The sequence below is a fragment of the Rhinolophus hipposideros genome (assembly GCF_964194185.1).
Source record: "Rhinolophus hipposideros genome assembly, chromosome: 9".
In the NCBI taxonomy this organism is placed as follows: domain Eukaryota; kingdom Metazoa; phylum Chordata; class Mammalia; order Chiroptera; family Rhinolophidae; genus Rhinolophus; species Rhinolophus hipposideros.
This window is the reverse complement of record NC_138055.1, coordinates 22,324,574-22,345,852: the sequence shown is the minus strand read 5'-3', so window position 1 is coordinate 22,345,852 and position 21,279 is coordinate 22,324,574. Positions and strand designations below refer to the sequence as shown.

The window sequence follows — 21,279 nt, the reverse complement described above, 5'->3', positions numbered from 1 at the left end:
TTGATCCATCTAATTTATTGTTCTTCCCCATGGGAGTTCATTTGAAGAAAGTATTCTGCCTTAAAAACAAGTTGTTGTTTTTTTTTTCTTTTTTTTTTAAAGTATGTAAACTTTTCAAAAGGTCAGCCGGAATGAACTAGCATTCTTGTTCATTTGCCACTTGGGGGTTCACAGTTCAGTCTGAAAATACAGATTGAGTAATTCAGGGCAATATCTAAAGATCCATTATGGGTGATAAAAAGATTAACCATTTGTGCCACCAGAGATTTTAAATATGGTAGAGGGATAAGAAACATGTTCTTCCTTATTTTATAATGTTTTGCATGTTTTTTGCAAAAGTTTTTTTAAAACAGTTTAAAAGAAGGTCTTTCGCAAAAGTTTTTTTTAAACAGTTTAAAAGAAGGTCATTTGACTCATTCATGTTCTCTTAAATTGATGCCAGCAAATTGCTACCAGTCAAGCAAATTCCCACTCTTCCTCATTTTTTCAAACTCAAGGATATATTACCTAAAAGTGTTGGTCTAATTTAGCTGTCACTCCTCTGTTTCCATAGCAACCAACACGTTCCTGTAATTTTTTTTTTGGTAACCAATCACTTTTATTTATTTCAGGACATAATATAATTTTTAGACCCATGAATGATACTGAGTTATAACCCTGTTTAAATATCCATAGGGCATTTTATTTTTGAAAAGATAGGTTCTAAAAATCATAAAACCAGATAGACTAATAATAATGCACATATCAAAATTAGATTAAAAATTTAGTCATGGCTCTCATTCATTCTGTCCTGGCATTAAAGGTGTTATAAAGATACTCAGAATACCAGCAAGTATCCCAACATCTTACAGACATAGGTGTTGTCAAAGTTCTTTCTCTGATTTTATTCTTTATACTACTGACATGATTTAACTTTGGTACATGATATTACTATTTCTCCTACTGCAGCAAGTTCTAGTTTTCTCAAGGCCTTTTCCCCAACTTTTCTGGAAGTCAAATATATTATTTCCAACCTTCAAATTAAAATATTATCCTCATAAATACACATATATATACCAAGTTGGTATATTCACATATATCCTTTCCAATTTCAGGCTAAGCAAAGACATGCATTTAGTACTATATTAACACTATTAAATCAAAAGACAACCCAAATTAGTGTCAAGAGAAAATGTGACCTTCCATGCAGTGTATAGATATACACTACATATAGATATAGAAAATATTGATTTTGACATACTTGATTCAAATACCAGTCTGATCACACATGTCCAAGAACATTCAAATAATAAACCCCAAAGAAACGGATGTTAACGATTGGTCTTCAAACATTATAACCAAGATGCCACCCTTGCGGATGATCTTGCCCACATAAAACCACATCCACACCTCAGTGGCTGCCAAACCATTCAGCAGAGCTTCCTTACCTGTGAGCTGTTTGAAGCTTCCAGTTTGACCACTACTGACTATTTTTTTTCAAGTTCTGAGTAGCTGTAGGGATCTTAGCAGCGGTTGGAGAAACCAGCTCAACCTTGGCATATGGCCAGTTGAGGCTTCCAGTAAATCACAGCAGTGTTTACCAGCGCCAGGGCCTTGTCTGCAAGATTATGGACAAACAGCCATGGTTCTAGGATGGAAAGTCCGTGGCCTCCACATTCCTGTAATTACTGATTTGCTTGGTGTCTGTACTGAGCTATAAGTAAGCTTTAGTGTCTTCCTCTCGACATAGGTGGGACTGTTTATAATTTTAGGTAGTAGAGTATAATATTTCACTGCTGGCTTTGGAGTTAGATCTAGGCTAGTTTCTCTAGTTGAGTGACTGTTGCCTCATGTATGAAATGGGAATATCAATAGTGATGATGACGATACCTTTCAGTTTGTTGTGAACCTTAACAGATGATGCATGAAAATGCTAGTTAAGCTTTTGCCATATGGTAAGTACTATGTCATCTACGTTGCTGGTTTTTTTGTTGTTTTTTTTAGCGTGGCTGTTGTATCTCTAACACCTAACATAAAGTCTTTTTAAAGTATTACATTTTTGTTGAATGGAATCAACATTTGTTTTTAAACGTCACCAACTTTAGAGAAGACTAAAAGTTAAAATTAAAGCTTGCTAATTCACCCAGAAAGAGTGGTCTCAATAGTGATGATGGTAGGGAATTGGGGTGATTTTTTTTTTTTTTAATCTGTTCCAAAACCTGTACTCTCTTTTCACATAGCTGAAGTTGAAGTATAAATCGAGTCCTTATTTCGAGGTCTGACAATTAAGTTCGTGAACTCATCCTAGAAAAAGTGCTACTACATACCTCATTGCTGAATATCACTATGGTCACCTTCAAAATACTCCCCTTGGGAAGCTATGCACCGATGCCAGCACCTAGTCCACCCTTCAAAGCAATTTTGGAACTTTTTCTGGAATGGCCATCAGAGCTGTCATAATATAACCTTGATGTCCTGAATGTCATCAAAATGTCTTCCTTACAATATTTCCTTTGTCTTCAGGTAAAGAAAGAAGCCATTGGGGGCCAGATCAGGTGAGTAGGGAGGATGTTCCTGTACAGTTATTTGTTTACTGGCTGAAAACTCCCTCACAGACAGTGCCGTGTGAGCTGTGCATTGTCGTGATGCAAGAGCCATGAATTGTTGGCGAAAAGTTCAGGTCATCTAACTTTTCCACGCAGCCTTTTCAGCACTTCCAAATAGTAAACTTGGTTAACTGTCCAGTTGGTACAAATTCATAATGAATACTCCCTCTGATGTCAAAAAAGGTTAGTAGCAGTGTTGCTACAAGTTCGCAAACTTAACTGTCAGACCTTGTATGTGCCAGGGACTGTTCTCAGTGCTTTATTTAGTCCTCATCAGAACCCTATGAAGTAGGTGTTGTTATTCTGATTTTTAGATGAGACAAGCTGAAGCAAGAAGACTATAAATTGCCATAGGTTTTTATAGTAAGCTAGTAAGCTGCAAAAGTTAAAGAATTTGAACCTATGTATTCTGACTCTAGAGTTTGTTTTTAACTACTGTTCTAATGCTTTTGTTAGCAATACTGTCTTATTTGCCATATACTTGCATATAAGCTTGTCTTAGGTAACTTTCTTGGAGTTTTAAGTTTGTTTACCATGCCGGGCACTGTATGTATTATCTAAAGTAGATAATACATATTTGTGCTTGAATAAATATGATTGTATGATAAAATGACAATTAATACAGTATAATCACTGCCTAATTCTACTTGGCTTCAAGTAATAACTGGTTTTCACTCTAGGTCCCCTTAGGAGCTATCTATAGCCAGGATTGGCTGTTATGAAGCAATCTAATACTACAAAAATGTGGGCAGAGAAATTGCTTAACAAATCTATTTATATTCCTAAATTCATTTTTCCTTGCTGGTACTCACTCAAAAAAATCTGTGTATTTTATTTAGAGTTTTCCCTGTTTGGGGTCCCTCTGTTGAATTATTGAGGTTTTTTATTTTTAATGTTAAATGGCATTTTAATGTTAAATGGCATTAAATTCTTCATAGATTGAGCCTTAAAGAATTTGGGTATACTGGTCATAATAGTGAAGTTTGGTATTGCGTTTGGCCTGTAAAACTTTTGAAATAGTAATGATCTTAAAATTTGCTTTATTTAATATGTCTTTTTCAGAATTCTCCACTTTACCAGTACTTACAGGATCTAGGACACACAGACTTTGAAATATGTTCTTCTCTGTCACCAAAACCAGAAAAATGCACAGAGGGACAACAAAAGCCTCCTGCAAGAGCCCTGCCAAAAGTAAGAAAGCATGCTCCTTTGCTACGACTTCATGTTTTGTTCTTTACCTTACAAACAAACAAAAATCAGGGCACTTGTAAGTGCCTCCTTGTCCTCCCCAATACTGGAAAGAATTTATTTTATATTTCATCAGTAGTATAAAATTGTCTGTTTAGATACACGTGAATCCTTGCTCATTTGGACAATCTCACGTGTAATTTCTATAGTGAATGGAAATGAATATGGTTGAGGTTTAAAATATTTATTTAAATATTGACATTATCTGGAAGGGATCAGAAATAAAACCTTAATGAGAACCCAACTATTAGGACTCCTATGTTAACTGGAATTTTTTTTTCCTTTAAATATATTTTTTTAAAAGAGCACAAACTATAAGAAAGCAATTTAGTAAGATATGTTATAAACATTTTCAAGGATATGCAATGGAGTAGGTAATCCTCAATTTCTGATGACCTTACTGTCTGCTACAGTAAATATCTCAGAGTTGATGTACAGCATTACGAGGCTGTGATATCAGAAGAATCTCCATTGATTGTGTTCTACAAAAATGAATTCACTAATGAATTCATTTATGTCCTGTTAGACATATTTACTAAAGAAAATATTCCAGTACATTTCAGTTTTAACACACCGAATTCTAATTTAATAGAAAAAATATAAGCAAGTTACCTAATTTCTTGAGAACTTTGATTTAATCAATGTTTTATTACAAGACTCAATTACTTTCAGGAGGAGGCTTTTAAAGATTTTGCTCATTTACTCTGTGGTGATAGAGGTCTTTTCTCCTGTTCTTAGAAAACCCCTAAAGTGTTAGGTAACCAAGCTGGGCCCATTTACAACAGCAAAGTAAATCCCACGGAAACATTTTGTTTTGTTTTTCTGACTACTACCCAGAAGGTAGGAGATAGGGAAGTGAAAGCTCACAGAGATCAAAACCAGTTTTGCTAGTTCTCTCTACTTAAAGCCTTTCTTCTTGCCCCTTTCAAATATGAATGTTCCTAGGAAGGGTTTTGAAAGGAAAACCTAAGATTATATCTAATTGGTTATTTATAGATTAAAACTTGGGTTTAAGATTACTTGGCCACAAAAGACAAAGAAAGGGTCAAGGGATAATCTTGGGGCAGGAGGTGAGCATTGATCTCTTGGGTTTTTCAATCCTTTTCATTTATGACAGGTATTTTTACATGTAGAAATGTTATTATTAATTTATAATAAATAAAATGAGAGTTTAAAATGCCATTTCTTCAGAAATTGAGTAACAGTAAAAAGCGTAGCCAGAGGATGTTTTTCAAAATTACCACATGTCTAGAAAGTTTGTGTGGTGTTAGTCTTAACACATTTCAACTGTATGAGCTATATATTTTTCTAAAATGGAGTTTTTCTAAATCTGAGGCAGCTAAATTTTAGAGACTTGTACTGTTTAGTTCCTTCTTAGTGGATGTATTTTTAAAATTGCCTTCAAAATTCTGTTCAAGCAGTGAAGTACAAATTATTTTTTTTGGAAAGCAGATTTTTGTATGAGTTCATGATGAAACAGTCATTAACACTAATCACCTTTTTTAAAACTTTTTCTTACTGTGAAAGCACTTACTGAGTAGTCTGTACTGGTATTCTCACCATGAATATTCATTTTCTGTATACTTTTCTGGTTTCTTTTCCTGTGTTTTTTTTTTTTTTTTCTTTTAGGAATCACTGGTTTGCTTTTAATTAGTTTTAACCCTTAGGCTTTTAATAGTGGAATCATTCAGAAGTCAAGGGTGTAGGGGAATCATTTTTCAACATTTCTCTTGTAAACTCATATTTAAGATTCTTCTTTGGAGTAAAACAGGCTCTTCACTCTTTACAACGTGATTTCTGAGTTACAAAAACTATCTCCATGTTTTTTCCCTAGATTCCCCCATTCCGTTTTGGCTACCACAGTCAGACAGACAGAAAGCACGAGGACCCCTTTTTCTTATATCTGCACTGGAAACTTAGCAGCAGACAATAACTGCTCCATGTCTGTCAAATACATAAGCATTTCTGGTAACTACTCTTAAACATTCCTTCCATAAAGTTGAGCATCAGGCCTCTTCTCTGCTTGGTCTGTTTTCTCAGAGCAATCTCTTCTACTTTCTTGCCCTCATTGGATACTTATGTCCTTTCTCTTTGTGGAGTTCCAGGTGCTTGTGAGACATTTCCACCTGCGTGTGCCCCAGGAAACTTAGCTTCAACATATCTAAAACAGTGTCTTTCCTCGGCACCTCACAAACAAAATATTTTTTCGTGTATTCCCAAATTACCACCCTTTCAGTTATCTTACGATTTCCCATCACTCCCACACTGATTTGGTCACTAAATGATGTATCAAGTCAACTTCTATGTCTTTAAAAATCTACGCCTTATTCATTACCATTTTTGCTATCCTAGTTTCAGGCCTATATCATTATTTAGCTGGACTAATATCCTTCTAATCATGCTTCTGGACTGGTCATTTTCTGCCGGTACAGCCTCTGCACTATTGCCAGTTATTTTTCTAAAAAGCTGATTTTTATTGTTTCATGCTCTTGCATAAAAACCTTTGGTGGCTCCTTACAGCCTGGAGGATAAAGTCTAAACTATTGTAGCATATAAGACCAAAGTCCTTTAAAACTCATCTCAGTGTACCTTTTTAACTGGATTACTATTCCCTCCTTCCCTTGGGATTTAGCTGTCCCAGACTACGCCACTAGCCCCATGGCGTGCTTTCCCATGGCTCTCTCCTTTAATTATCCCATTCCCATTGCCTGGAGTATTCTAACCTCCTTTGTTGTTAAATTCCTACTCATCTGTCAGGGCTTAGTTCCAGTGTTAGTTCCTCTTGACCTCTTCTTTTCCCACACCTTTTCATATCTTGTATTGGTTTGTAGTTATTTGTACTGTCTCTTCTGTGCTAAGTTCTTGACAATAGTTGTGTGTATTCCTCTTTGTTCACATGACCCTTTTTCAGTACCTGGGATATAGTAATCATTCAGTAAATTTAACTTCCATTTACTGGCATGCTTAGGAAATGGGCTATTAAAGTATATTGACTTTCGGGGTAATTCAATAATCGAACTTTTATTTCAGTGAGGCAGTGTTTCTAAAATTGATAAAAATAATCTTTGTACCTTAGTATTGTAGAGTGAAATGTTCTTAATATTTGAGAAGTTAGAGTACCCTATGGTTTTCATTTTGAAATACATACCACCATCATCTTGACATCGTTTATAGTGTACCTAAGATAAATGGGCTGCTTCAGGATGACTTCTGACTGCTCATTAAAAATCACATTTCCAGGCCTCATTCCAAACTTGCTGAGTCTGAACCTTTCTTTGGGGGCCCGGGAATATGTTTCTAACTAAAATAGAATTCGGGTGATTCTGATGTGCAAGTAAATTTGGGAGCTAAAAAGGAGGCTGAGACATACTGACAAAGCATATAACCTGGATGATTGTTTTCTCCCTTTTCCTGATAAAAAATTTGATTAATTAGATGTAAATTATTTGAAATTTTTCTGCTGTTTGGGTGTGGTTTAATAATCCTATACAATGTAATTCATTTCAGCAAGGCATCCTGGTAAAAGTGGCTAAAACCATCAAAAGTTGGATTTTTTCTCAGTGCAATAAGAAAGATGACTTACTTCACAAGTTGGTAAGTGTTCTTTTTACTTTTTTTGTCAATTTTCAGGGCTCCAGTTTATTAGAGAATAAATGAATCAGAATTTGTTTTGCTACTGATTTGGGCAGTGATTGATTTTGATTAGATATTCTGGGCAGTTTTCCAAAAGGAGACTGTCTACTTCATGAAGTGTTAAATAAAGGTGTTTGTATCACCTAAAAAAAAAAAATTCTTCAATAACTAGAAATCTTTGAATTTGTACTTAATAGTATTGTTTCATAGTTTTTCTAAAAGGTTATTAGCCACTTAGAATAGAATATTCTGGTAGTTATGAAAACCACATTTGTTAGATTACTAATTTCCTGCTGCCGTTTTCCTCCATTGACAGTTATTCCTCTTGTATTGGTTTGTAATTATTTGTACTGTCTCTTCTGTACCAAGTACTTGACAACAGTTGTGTGTATTCCTCTTTGTTCACATGACCCTTTTCAGTACCTGGGAAAATCTACCTATTAGAGGGATCTTCTCCCTTTTTATTAGGAACTGGGCTGTCTCTATCCTTATCCCATAGCCTATGATTTACCAAGTCTGGGCAAAATAAAAAATGGTTCTTCCCTAATTTATTTATCATTAATCTACCATTCTCTGATAACTTCATATGTAAAAGTTAGTCTCCCAGGACGGATAAATCACAGAATTTCCCAAAGACTTGGAATAGTCAGCATCGAGAGTCTTTGTGACTACAGTGAGGTTTGCTTTCTCTCTCTCTCTCTCTCTCTCTCTCTCTCTCTCTCTCTCTCTCTCTCTCTCTCTCTCTCTCTCTGCTGCAATGTATCTGTTGCTTGACCCCTTGACTCCCAAGAAGGAGTACTTCAAGTTTTTACATCCTAACAATACAAAATCCAAGTAGTATAGCTAAAAAATTGAATTATGATGTTCTCGTGAGTCTTAATAGGGTAATCAGGTTACAGGTAAGGAGGTTTTCAGGATCCTCTGCTGGCCTGTTACCTTAAGATGATAATTATCATTCTTGTAAATTATCATTCATAAAGAAATATTTACAAACTGCTTTCACATTTTGATTTTGAAATTAAACACAATGAGATTGAGTGCATTTTACCAGTTGGAAAGCCTGAGGGTTCAGACAGCTTAGTTTGGTTTAAGAATACTTATTAAGTAAATTGTTCAAGAATGTTCAGGTAGAGAGTGATAGAGTCAGAATTTGAAACCAGGTGTACTGGTTTCAAAGCCCAAGGCTCTTTCTATTATAATGCAGTACATCTTTAGCTTGAGTATTATTATGTTTTGACTGACTAAAATTACTTTTTTAGCAATCCAAAAGGGCCAGTTCTCCGTTCAGGGTTTCATCTTTGTAGGTATGTTGAGAAGGTCAGTGAAGTGTCTTGTCATCTACATAGAATATCATCTCTGTCCAGGTGGAGCTGTCCTCATCCTTCAGTGATACTAGGACTGTGGTAAGGTATATGGACCCATATACATTTTTCTGTGGTGTTATCATAGTCTGCATAGGCTCGATATTTCCATTCTTGGTTCTTTGTCATTGGCCACGTTTCGTGTGATGCTTCACTGTAAGTGTGAGCTTCTGTATGTATTCCTTTTGTGCCTGAATTATGGAAAATTGTATGACATACATACCTAAGGAATAGCTTATGGGTAATGGGACAACGAATTACCCAGTTGGCTTCTGGCATGAGGTTGCTTGACTTTTTCCCCTGGATATGACATATTTAAATTTTTATTAGCTATACAGATACTGAACCAATCCCTCTTTCATTTTATATAAATACTGGCAATTGCTCCATGACATCTGAACACTTTGCCATTGTTCATTTTTATTAAGGTAGTACTTAAAGATTAGAAATCCTTTATAGCAACTATATTGGTAGGTTAGTGGTACTAGCACTTTTTAAGCACTTTTTAGTCTATAAAGTGCTTTCACACACGTCTCATTAGATCGTCATCAGCTTTATCAAACAGCACTTATATATATTAAAAAATGTGTAAGATCATTGAAGTATGTCAGCACATAAATAAGTTCCTTTCTGCATCCCTAGAGGCAAAAATAGAAGTCTCTTTATTCTTTAGCTGTGCTTTTCATACCCTTTGCATCCATCCAGGCAGAAATTTTCTTAAGTTACCTTCTCATGCCATTTCTCTGATTAGATCCTAAAAAGATTCTCATTATCTATCCTATCAAATCCAATACATCACTTCGTCATAAAAGAGTCTACATGATTTGGCCCTGATCTACCTTTCCAGCCTTAACCAGCAGTATTTTCATCAGCCAACCCTATCTTTCTTTTTCTTGTTCCACACCTGTTCTGTTTGTCTATGTCTGTGCTATTATACTGTGGTGCAGTTCCTTCCATTTTGCTATTATTGGAATCTTTTCAATAAGGAGCCCTAACTCTTCCTCACTGCCTTTCCCAGAAACTTCAGCTCGCTGAAACTCTTATTGTCTACCACAATCTCGTAATAATTATCTGTGCTATGCTTTGTATTATATTATGTGTGCTTTACTTTATTGTATTTTAATTATTCCGTGTGTACTGACACTAGCAGCTAACACATACTCCTTACTGTGTACCAGATACTCTTAGTATTTTACAATATTGACTTACTTAAACCTTAAAACAACCTTATGAAGAAAGTACCATTTATTTTGCAGGTGAGGAAACCGGAATAGAGAGGTTGTTAACCCGCTTAAGTTATGGAACCAGGATATAAGCCTAGGTACTAACTAGGTCTTGCATTCAAACCTGTTGAGGGTGAGCCGGAGATCGCAGGGTCCACCTCCCTGCAGCACAGAGCTAGTTAGATGATGCCTACTAATAGTTACGTCCATCAAATTAGTACCTTTTAAATGTCTTCATATGTTTGAGACTTGGACCTGAGTCCAAATAGAGCTGTTGTGACATGTTTCTTCATTTAGTAGGTATCTGTTTTCCCAGTATTTTGTTTGCCATATTGTACAGTTTCCATAGTTTCTGCAGCTCTTAGTTTTATAATTAAAGAGTAATCTTTTATAATTTATCCTTAAGAAAATTAATTCATTAATCTAATTCAATTTTATAGCTATAATTATCAGACTGTAGTTCAAGTTATTCCTTTGTAGAGGCAATCTAACAATTAAGATAATACTGCTTTAGTTATCTGGAGTATCTTGGTCCCTTTCAAGTTTATTTTTATGTGTAGATGATTGTAGGGTGTTAGTTTGTCACGTTCTTTAATCAAATATTTCCAAAGCTATTAATACTGCCTCAAAGCACATTTGTGTGGGGAAAACATTATCCCCGTTTTGGAGACAGGTCTGATGCTAAGGAGTGGTGCTGAAGAAAGTGAGTACATGTCTGCATCAGGGTCTGTGAAGAGGGAAAGCTCCCTTTGCCTTAATAGCTTTCCCTTCTCTGTGAGCCTCAGCCTTCATTTATTTAGGCGGCTTTAAATTTACCCATATATATAGGTGTAAAAGGTATGATTTAAAGCTTTTGCAGCAAAAGCTTGGTTTTTAATACTTGTATTTGCATATGTTTATGTCTGCTTTGGGGTTCCAAACCAAATAATAATATCAATATGTGAAGATCTATTTTAAAGATTACTTGAAAATCTACCCTGCTCCACTCCTGCCCCTTTTGCTTCCCCCTTCCACCCAACAGTACTATCAAGTGAGCTGTGCTTTTATCTCTTTATGAAAGTGGGTGGGACATCAAATAGTTAAGTGGTTCTTAATGTTAGAATCAGGATTGTAAGAAGAGAGAGGAGGTGGTTGCTCACATATGACACAGAAAAGGGCTGAGAGGTACATGCAGAGTGTGTCAGTAGGTGGTGAGAAAACCACACCAGGCTAAAAGGAAGATCAATATTCCATTCAGATAACATTCTGTTTTGGATCAGTGAAAATAAATATATATGTACCAAAAGAGACCTAATATTAAAAACGTTCTTCTCTAACAGTGCCGTAAAACCCACAATCAACAGGATGTATACTTGTAATTTGATGTATGGATCACTGCGTTCCTACTTACGTCCCCGTTATGATCAGCTAAGGCCGGACTCTGTGGTGTGGGAAGGATTACCCGACTAAGGAGAGCAAACCCACTGCTTTCAAACCTGCACCTGACTCTTTTACCTTAATTGCTAAAGAACTTTAAAAGTTCTCTTTATTTTTATCTTACAATAGGATCACTCTATTCCTAAATTTAATATGAAGTAAAACTTTAAATTTCTGATGGAGCAGACTGTACACACTTAGGATTTGAAATCAGAATTCTAGACTATTTCGTCTCTTTGGGCTTCAATTTCCTATGTTATAGAATGGAGGGCGGGATAATGTACGTCACAGGGTTCCTGTGAGAACTAAACTATCTGCTCTAATGTTGCTACCTCGCCTCTCACCTCCCCCACACACACTCTGCACAAAACGAATATTTATGACTGGCAGTTCTAGAGAAGCTTGATTGTGTGTCAGCCCGATCTTGCAACTCTTTCATCAGCTCAGTTCTTGTTCTTACTTTGACGTAGCTCAGGCATCACTTCTTTTGCTCTCTCTGACTTCATTGCAAATTTTGGCCCCTCTATGTCCTTTTCATAATATCTCATGGCACTTCTTTGCGCGTTATGTAGTAATTGTTTACTTTAAAGTCTTCTTCATTAAACTATGAACTCTGTAAGTGTAGAGACTTGTATGTCTTGTTCATTTTTTTTGTGTCTTTGGTGTCAAGCATGGTCCCTGGTATGTATAAGATATTTTTGATAGATGGATAGAAAGAAAAGAGGGAGGAATAAGTGAGCTAGTATATGTGAAAGCATTTTGTAAACTATAAATGCTATGCACGTTAGCGTGGTTTTGCCTTTCATTCCTTAATGACGTATTTTTAGAATCTAAAGGTCCAGCTTTAGAAGACCTCGATCCTGCTGATGTAATTCTTAGATATTAGACATATTGTTACAGTATCCAGGGACAGCATCTGTATCACAGGCTTACCTTTTCCATATTGTGTTTCAACAATTTAATCAAGTAGGCTTACCCAGGCAGGTTTATTAATCTGTAATTACTATACATCTCTTTATTAAAATTTTATATTAGTAGTATATCGGTAGCTCAAAAATATCCACCTTAATTTGTACTATTTCACATTTACAGTGAAAAGAAAGCCCCGTACAACATACTCCATATAGATTGGACTGGAAAAAAAAGAAGGAAAGATAAAAAGATTTTTTTTTTTTAAAGGAAAGAAATAAAATGATAGATTGAACTGTTATTTCTTCTTCTCGGAGTATATACTGAAAATAAACACCTCTAAATTTTCTTAATACGTTAGGAGTTTAGCATGTAATAAAAAAATTATGTATGGATTAATACTTCTCTTCCGGTCTTTTAATGGCAAGGATATTGGATTCCGACTCGACTCACTACATACCATCCTGCAACAGGAAGTCCTGTTACAAGAGGATGTGGAGTTAATTGAGCTACTTGATCCCAGTATCCTGTCTGCAGGGCAACCTCAACAACAGGAAAATGGACACCTTCCAACACTTCGCTCCCTGGCAACCCCTAATATTTGGTACTGTCCAGAAAACATCTATCCTTTGCTTACATACAGAGTATCAGCAGAGGAAATCCATCATCGTGCTCTCCACTGTAAAGGCATTATAAACTTCCATACATTTTAGGATTGTAATTAATGTAATGATATACCTCAGGTTTAAAAAAATGTACCTTCCTGAGGTACGTACTATTTAAAGTGAAGCTGGAAAAACAATCCAATTTGTTTATTATATACTTTCAACTCAGTATAATTAGTTCTGTGTTTAACAGCCCAACAAATAGGTATACGTGTGCCAAAAGAATTTCTCTTACACATATACCTGAGTGCATGCAGGCCTAGCTAGTTCTTTATGTTTCTTTATAATTAATAGATTATATCATAATCACATTGTAGAGAAAACAATTAGGAAGTTAGGAAGAACAGTTAGGAAGGGACATGGATGTAAATGGTTACCTCTTGCTTTGTTGGCTGAGAAGAGATCCTAGTCTGACGATTCAAACTATCCTAAAATTTTTCGACCACTTCAAATATTTGGGTCTAATGAAGAAGTCCGAGGCCATCATCTGTTTAAGAAAAAAGGAATAGTAAGAAGTGATTATATATCCAGAACCGTTAATGTCCTCTTCCTGTTAAAGTTAGTCTATTAAATGAGCTAAATCAATGCTCAAACAGTTCAACTTATACAGGCAATTACACTCATTGCCCTTAGTGTTCTGAATTTATCTGTCTTCCTGTTGCACTGACTTCTGCCTAATAGTGTAACAGACAGCAAAGTATGATGTTTTCCAAATCTGTGTCACTCAGATACCATCTTAATGAAGTAAAGCGTCTTATCCTTTCAAAATACAAGAACTTGAGCTGCTAGAAGGAACCGTAGGTTTTAAGGATTTTACAACTTTCAAGTTTTCTTTAGCCACAAATGTGATTAAGCATACAAGCATATGGTGAGATTTTGCTTTATGATATTACTAGCATTGTTTAAAAGTAACGAATTCCAAGAGAAATTAGGACAGGAAAATATTTATTAAGAAGCATTCTTACATGTGATTTTCTTTGTAGTTTGACTGTAACTGTCTTCAGGTATTGTTGATGTTGTTTTTCAGACATACCTCCCTTATATTCACCTCTTATATATACACATTCTCATCAAAGCCTTCATTGCTTAAAAGATACATTTTAATCTGTAGATTTGTAATGGTAAAAAATTTTCACAATTTAGTTAAAGCAGCACAAAAGTACAAAGCTTGTCTGTATTATGATCTACAACATATATATTCCAAATTTATAATGATGATTATTTAAAATTAGATGACTTTATTCAAAACAATTACTCATCAAGTATATATTATTTCTAATTGGAAAAATCCTTATATTTTCTTAATATTATACATTGCTGTTCAAATAATTAAAGTCTGATTTTAGGGAAAAGGAATTTATACTATATCTGAATATTAAAGTATTTTAATATTAAAAATTAGTAAAAATTATTTTTACTTTTAAATTTGTAAAATTGAATTTTTAAATCTATAATTTATTTTTAGGTTAAAGAATCCAAACCTAAAAAAGAAAAAAGAAAGGTCATTTCAGAAGGCACCTATTTCTTATGTTCTTCACCTAAACTTATTAGTTCAGATTTTAGTACCTAAGCATTAATGTCTGGTTGCTAGATATTTTTTAATTATTTCACATGAGGTTTTTAAACATCATATTTTTTAAGGCATGCGTTACAAAGAAGCTAGCATTTTATCTATTGTAGTAAACCTAAATTACTGGTAAATTAACTCATCTTTCTCTAGTCTTATGGATATCATTTTCTTGGTTTCTCTGTTATAGGGATGTCTCAATGCTGTTTGCCTTCATTAGTTTGCTCATTATGCTTCCCACTTGGTGGATTGTATCTTCCTGGCTGCTATGGGGAGTGATTCTATTTGTTTATCTGATCATAAGAGCTCTGAGATTATGGAGGACAGCCAAACTACAAGTAACCCTAAAAAAATACAATGTCCGTTTGGAAGACACAGCAACAAATAGCCGAGCTTTTACTAATCTTGTGAGAAAAGCATTACGTCTCATTCAAGAAACTGAAGTCATTTCCAGAGGATTTACACTGTGAGTTCATTTTTCATGTTATTTTTAAATAATTCTTTTCTACTACATAGTTAAATTAGAATATTTATTATCTATTTTCATTTCTGTGTTGCATTTACAGAAAAAAGTGGGCTTCTCTTTAGTACTTATTAAAGTCTACTAACTGCTAAGCGAAGGAATAAATGTATTATATGCTAGATTTAATATGTAGTATGATTCTGCTTATCTGCTTTGAGAAACCAAGTGCTTTGAGAATCATAATTATTTCTGTGTTACCATGTGATTATATGAGATTATAAATAGAGTCTAACATTGAACTTACCATACAAAGTTATCCAGTAAATGCTTGTTCCCTTTATTGCCTGTCAGATGCTCTCTTTCCTCTGTTTAAATGTAGATGTATCTGACATACATTCATTTTGAAAAATCTTGCCATGTATTAATAATACTTTTTATTCTTTTAAATTTTATCTTTTTATTTTTCAATTACAGTTGACATTAGTTTCAGGTGTACAACATGGTAATTAGATATTTATATAACTTGGAAAGTAATCACCACAATAAGAATAATACTCTTTAGGTAAATGTTAGATATTATGGCATTGATACTCTCAGAATATCATGCAAATGGGAAATTAAATATTCACCAGTTTAGCTGTAATTGTATTAAGCTACAGAATAGATAAACTATTTATTAATAAAGGGAAAGTTATATTTACTGAGCACCAATTATGTCCCATGTACTGTCCTAGGTAATTTTGCATACAACTAAAGGCATACAATTATAAATGGAAGAGCAAATGTTCACATCCATTCCATCTGATGCTAAAGCCTGTTTCCAGCGCAAAGCTGCCTGCTAAACACTTAACAGATGACAGTTTTACTGTATTTAATAATTTATGTAACTTACGTAACCTTTGAAATCTATAGGTGGGAGAAAGTAAGTATATGGTGAAGAGTAATTATTGTTCGTAGTTGTATCTGGAAAATCATGAAAAGGGAAAGTGAAGACTCTTTGGTAGTCATCATATCCTTCACTGTGCTCTGCTCTAGAATATTACAGAAACAGTCTTAACATAAAAGCTATATCTGAAAAATCATGAAACAGGGAAATGGAAGAATCTCCAGTAGTCATTTCATTCTTCACTCTGTTGTGTTCCAGAACAGTATTTAAACAATTCTGAGACACAGGAGAGATTTTATTACTTCTCTTTCTGCTCAATTGAAAATGTAACAGTCCTCACTGTCTCTTAATTTTTGTCCTTCCATTGTAGTTAAAGTCCATTTCTTGATGATAGAGCTTAGCAAATATTAAGTTGTTTGAATGTCAAGTTTTAAAAGTTAAAAATCAAGCCAAGAATCAGAAAGAGCTGCATTTCATTCTTGACTTGCACAGTAGTTTATTGAGAGGACTGACTGGTTAAGTAAAGTGGCTACATGTCCAGTTAATGCTCAGGCATGTTGGGGGGTTCTGTGCCTTTTATCATTGTCCAGCTTTTACGCATGAATAGGCATAAAGAGCTAAAGTGAGCCGCATAGACATGACTTACCTCAATTACGACTTTTGTCTGTTCAGATGCAGACAGGCTGAAGAAATTTTGGAACAAATTGCGCTTCACTTGTCGTCATCTAACAGAATTGATTGGAAAAAAATTATGAGGAATAATAAATCTTGAGTCATAATATTTTTAGTTTTTAAAACTTATTTAGTGAATAGAATAGAGCACAAACAATAGCCATATGTTGAAAATGTGAGTGCTGTTTCGTTCTGCCTCAATTTGTCCTCTCTAACAAATAGTTTAACCTTTCTTTGCCTCATTCCCTTATTTTAAAATAAGCCTATCAGTCATTGTCCATTGTTTTTTTAATAGATTTTTAATGCCTAGATGTATTTTAAAATAGATTGGCTTATCATTTTTAAAGTTTTGAGTTTGATGTCTTGTTTTACAAATTTGTGGTTATAGTGTAAAAATTATGAATTCCAATATTTTATTTTGCTATTGGGAGAGGTTACTGGTTAGGTGAAAAAAACTATTATCTGATAACTATGTAATATTTAATTATCTGTAGTTTGATTATATGTCATTGTTGCGAATAGGTACTCCCCATTTATCTTTTGGAATGTGCTTCCTCTTCAACAGTTTTGAGAGTAGCTACGCTACTACATAGTAACCCTTACTTTGCCTTTCTACTCGCATTCCCCTGTTGGCCACTGGTCCTGTTATCTTTCTGCGTCCCCTACTTCATTTTGAGTAGGTAAGTGCCAGTGGCAGCAGGTGGGTACGTCATTTTACCCTACTTTTATGAATGTACAGAATGCATTTCTGTACAGTATTTGATTGTTCTGTACTACAAGTGACCAAAAATATGACTGATGAACATACGTAAACGCATATTAAGAAATGTGAAAGTGTTTATAATTAAGGCTTTCATACTTACTGTACATACAGGTTTTGAAAAATAAATGTAAAGTAGTACCACTTTAGTATATTTTACCAAGTAGAGAATCTAAATAAAACAGTTGCAATTTCTTATATAAATATTCCTACATTTCTACTATATTTCAGCTAAAATTCTTTATTTCCCCACATATGAGGAAGCCTTTACTCTCTGATTTTAATTTTTCATTTGCTTTTTTTTCCTGGTGGCTATATATATATAAAAGGGAATGGCTATTTATGAGTTGGGATATTTATAATCACTTTCTAATGAAAGTCATGAAAAAGGAATTTTTTTCTAAGTTTAATAGAATTGTGGATTTAGGAAACAAACCTTTAGGACACCTGTACAGTTGTATCACATTTTACTTTTCAAGTTTGCTTGACAGGGTCAGTGCTGCTTGCCCATTTAATAAAGCTGGACAGCATCCCAGTCAGCATCTCATCGGTCTTCGGAAAGCTGTCTACAGAACTGTAAGAACCAACTTTCAAGCAGCAAGGCTCGCAACCCTATATATGCTGAAAAAATATCCTTTTTTGTCAATATGCAAGAATAAGCAATATTTCCATCGTCCTGAATATAGATATTATAGTTGCATTCTGTAAAAGTTAACTATGAACTGTGATTGCCTGTTTTGAAGCTAATTTCCATTATCACTTCTATTTTAAAACTGGAAATGCATTCCACGGGGAATGACAATAACAGACAGGAAGATAGTTCTTTTTGCTTTCATGTGGCTCATTCTTAACAAGTAAAAAATTTGAAGTCCCTCCCTTTACTGGTACAAAGAATAAAGTCAAAAGAACTTGACTTTGCTAAGTCTGACTTTTTTTTTCTATTACTGAATGTGGCAAATTTGTGTCATGACATGGAAATAAACTAGCAACAGGAAATCCTTCCTCTTTCAAAAAATAGAGGCTCTTGAGTCAGATCATTTATGTTTAAATTTTGGCTGTATCAGTTACTGCGTAGGTAACTTTAAGCAAGTTTCTTAACTCTATCTCACTTTATTCATTTTTAAAATGGCAGTTATAACTTAATCTGTTTTTTTGTTGAGATCAAATAGATTAGTGCATATAAAGTGCTTAGACAGTGTCTGGCTTATAATAAGTTATCAAAGACTACATGACAAATAAATTGACCACTTAAATTTTCTAAATCAGAAAATTAGTTTTGTTAGTCAGGAAATAAAAGTACATAAGATCTTTATTTTAATTAAGATTCATAAATAAATTATGAGTAAATGGAATGCAAAGACTACACCTGTTATAAAATAAAATATATTACATAATGCTGAAAGTTTATAGAGTGCTTTATATTCTATCATTATCTTATATAAACCTTTCCAGCTAAATTTTCTTATCTCCACTTTATGAGAAAAGTAAATATTATCTCTTTGTTGTGATTTGCTCAGTGTTATGCAACTAGTAAGAGGTAAAATTGTGTCTTGACTGTAGGACTTATATAAAACCTTTTCTTTCTGTATGTATATGTATATGTATATTTACTATACTATACTACCTCTTTGGGAATTGAGAGAAAGCATTTCAATTTTAGTCAAGAATTGGTTTATTTAGTTCACCCAGGCCTAAATAAATACCTGCCTGTTATGGGCTACGAAGACAGAGAGAAAACTTTGTACTATTTACTTCTAAGGACTTTTTAAGTGTAGTCAATACATAAGCCAGTGTTCATAACATAGTGTGAGTGCCCAGTGTGCCTTCCAACATAGGAAGACAGTCTGCTTGGCCTGTGGGGTCAGAGAAGGCTTTCAGTGAAGTGACACCTGAGTTTAACCCAAGGAATGAGTAGGAGTCGGCCTGAAGATATGAGAGTCTGCATTACAAGTATAAGGAAGCAAAGATGTTGAAAGAAATAAAGATGTGACAGCGTGGCATGTGAACTGCAAGTAGTTATTCATTCAGTGAATATTTATTGAGAATAAGCTCAGTACCAAGCAATATGCTGCTCACTAGACATACAGTGGTAAACTTAACAGACATGCTTCCTGCCTCAGGGAGCTTATAGTTTAGTGACGGGAGGGGAACAAAGAGGGGTAGCCAAACAAAGACCTCACATTGCATGAGTTCCCTGTGCCAGTCACTTATCTAGACACTGGGGACCTAGCAATGAACAAGACAGACAACATCCTTGTTCTCATGGAGCTTGCCTTCTAGTGGATGAGGTAATGAAAAGAAAGTGGACAGACAAGATTTTCAGATATTTGTTATAAAGAAAAAAAATAACCCCAGGGGAATAGGATAGAGAGTGCTTGGTAAGTAGCTGCTTTTGATTGAATGGTAGGGGTAGGCCTCTCTGAGGGGCTGACATTTAAACTGACATTGAATGAGGAGCAAGATCGAGTTTCAGTTGTTAGATGGACCAGCCAGTATAAAGATCTGGTGGCAGGAGTGAATTCAGCATGATGGGAGTATAGAAATAACACCAACATGCCTGGAGCACAGTAAGCTGGGAGGTGAAGTGAGGTGAGATGAAGAGGTAGGCAGGGGCCAGGTCAAATTCTCTGTGTAAGAAACCTTAAGGAATTAAAATTGGAAAGAATCCACCAACTATTTCTTTGAAAAGACCGGTAAGATACATAAACCCTCGCATGCCTGAGTGTCATATAAAACTAGTACTAACAGACCTATAACCATAGATGTAGAAGAAATTTAAATAATTATAAGGGGATAGTATATACAACTTTGAAAATGTAGGGGGAGATGGATTATTTCTTAGCAGAGTATAAATCTCTAAAACTGACCTAGAAAGATTTTTAAAAACCGAAGGGTTTAGATGTGATTTTTAAAAAAACCACCAGAGCCGGCCTGGTGGCTCAGGCGGTTAGAGCTCCATGCTCCTAACTCCGAAGGCTGCCGGTTCGATTCCCACATGGGCCAGTGGGCTCTCAACCACAAGGTTGCCAGTTCGATTCCTCGACTCCCGCAAGGGATGGTGGGCTGTGCCCCCTGCAACTAGCAACAGCAAGTGGACCTGGAGCTAAACTGCGCCCTCCACAACTAAGACTGAAAGGACAACAACTTGACTTGGAAAAAAAAAAAAAAAAGCTCTGGAAGTACACACTGTTTCCCAATAAAGTCCTGTTCCCTTTCCCCAATAAAATCTTAAAAATAAAATAAAATACATTAAACTATTAAAAAAAAAAGCTCCATTTAAAAACTGGTTGTAAGTAAACAAGGGAAAATATGCATCTATAAAAAATGAAAAAGTTCTTAATGCATTACTGTGGAATGATCTCCAAGTTATATCATTAAATGAAAAAGCCAAGTGCAAAGAGCAGTACTTATACTACCTTATACTACCCTTCCATTTGTGTGTAGCCAGGATTGTGTATATGTGTGTATGAGGGGATAAATGTGTATGTGTCTATCACACATACATATATATATATATATATAAATCCCCATATGCATACACATTTATGTTTGTACTTTTATGTATGTATACATAAACTGTCTGAAGGATACAGAAGATACTGGTAACGGGTGGCTTTTGCCTTTAGGTAGAGGAACGAGGTGGCTAAGGGACAGGGGTAGGAAGCAGTTTTTACTGTGTTCCTTAATACCTTACGAATTGTTAATCCTGTGAGTATATTACTTATTCAAAAATTAAATGAATAAAAAAATGTAACTACCAGATCCAGATGGTTTTATAGTTTTTTTTGGAAACACTATTTCAGACCATAGAAAAGGTTAGAAAACTTCCCCTACATCTTTTATTTATGATGATACTATATAATCTCAATACCAAAACATGATGTATATTAC

General features: G+C 34.7%; 1 protein-coding gene across 1 annotated transcript in view; it reads left to right on the top strand.

Annotated features, from left to right (window-relative positions):
- The window catches only part of VEZT (vezatin, adherens junctions transmembrane protein), a 55,006-nt gene that overhangs the window by 18,254 nt on the left and 15,473 nt on the right, over positions 1–21,279 (top strand). Inside the window, 5 exon segments of the mRNA XM_081059435.1 lie at positions 3,648–3,776; positions 7,341–7,427; positions 12,804–12,979; positions 14,798–15,073; positions 17,880–18,017. Coding sequence (XP_080915561.1) covers positions 3,648–3,776; positions 7,341–7,427; positions 12,804–12,979; positions 14,798–15,073; positions 17,880–18,017 — 806 coding nt within the window.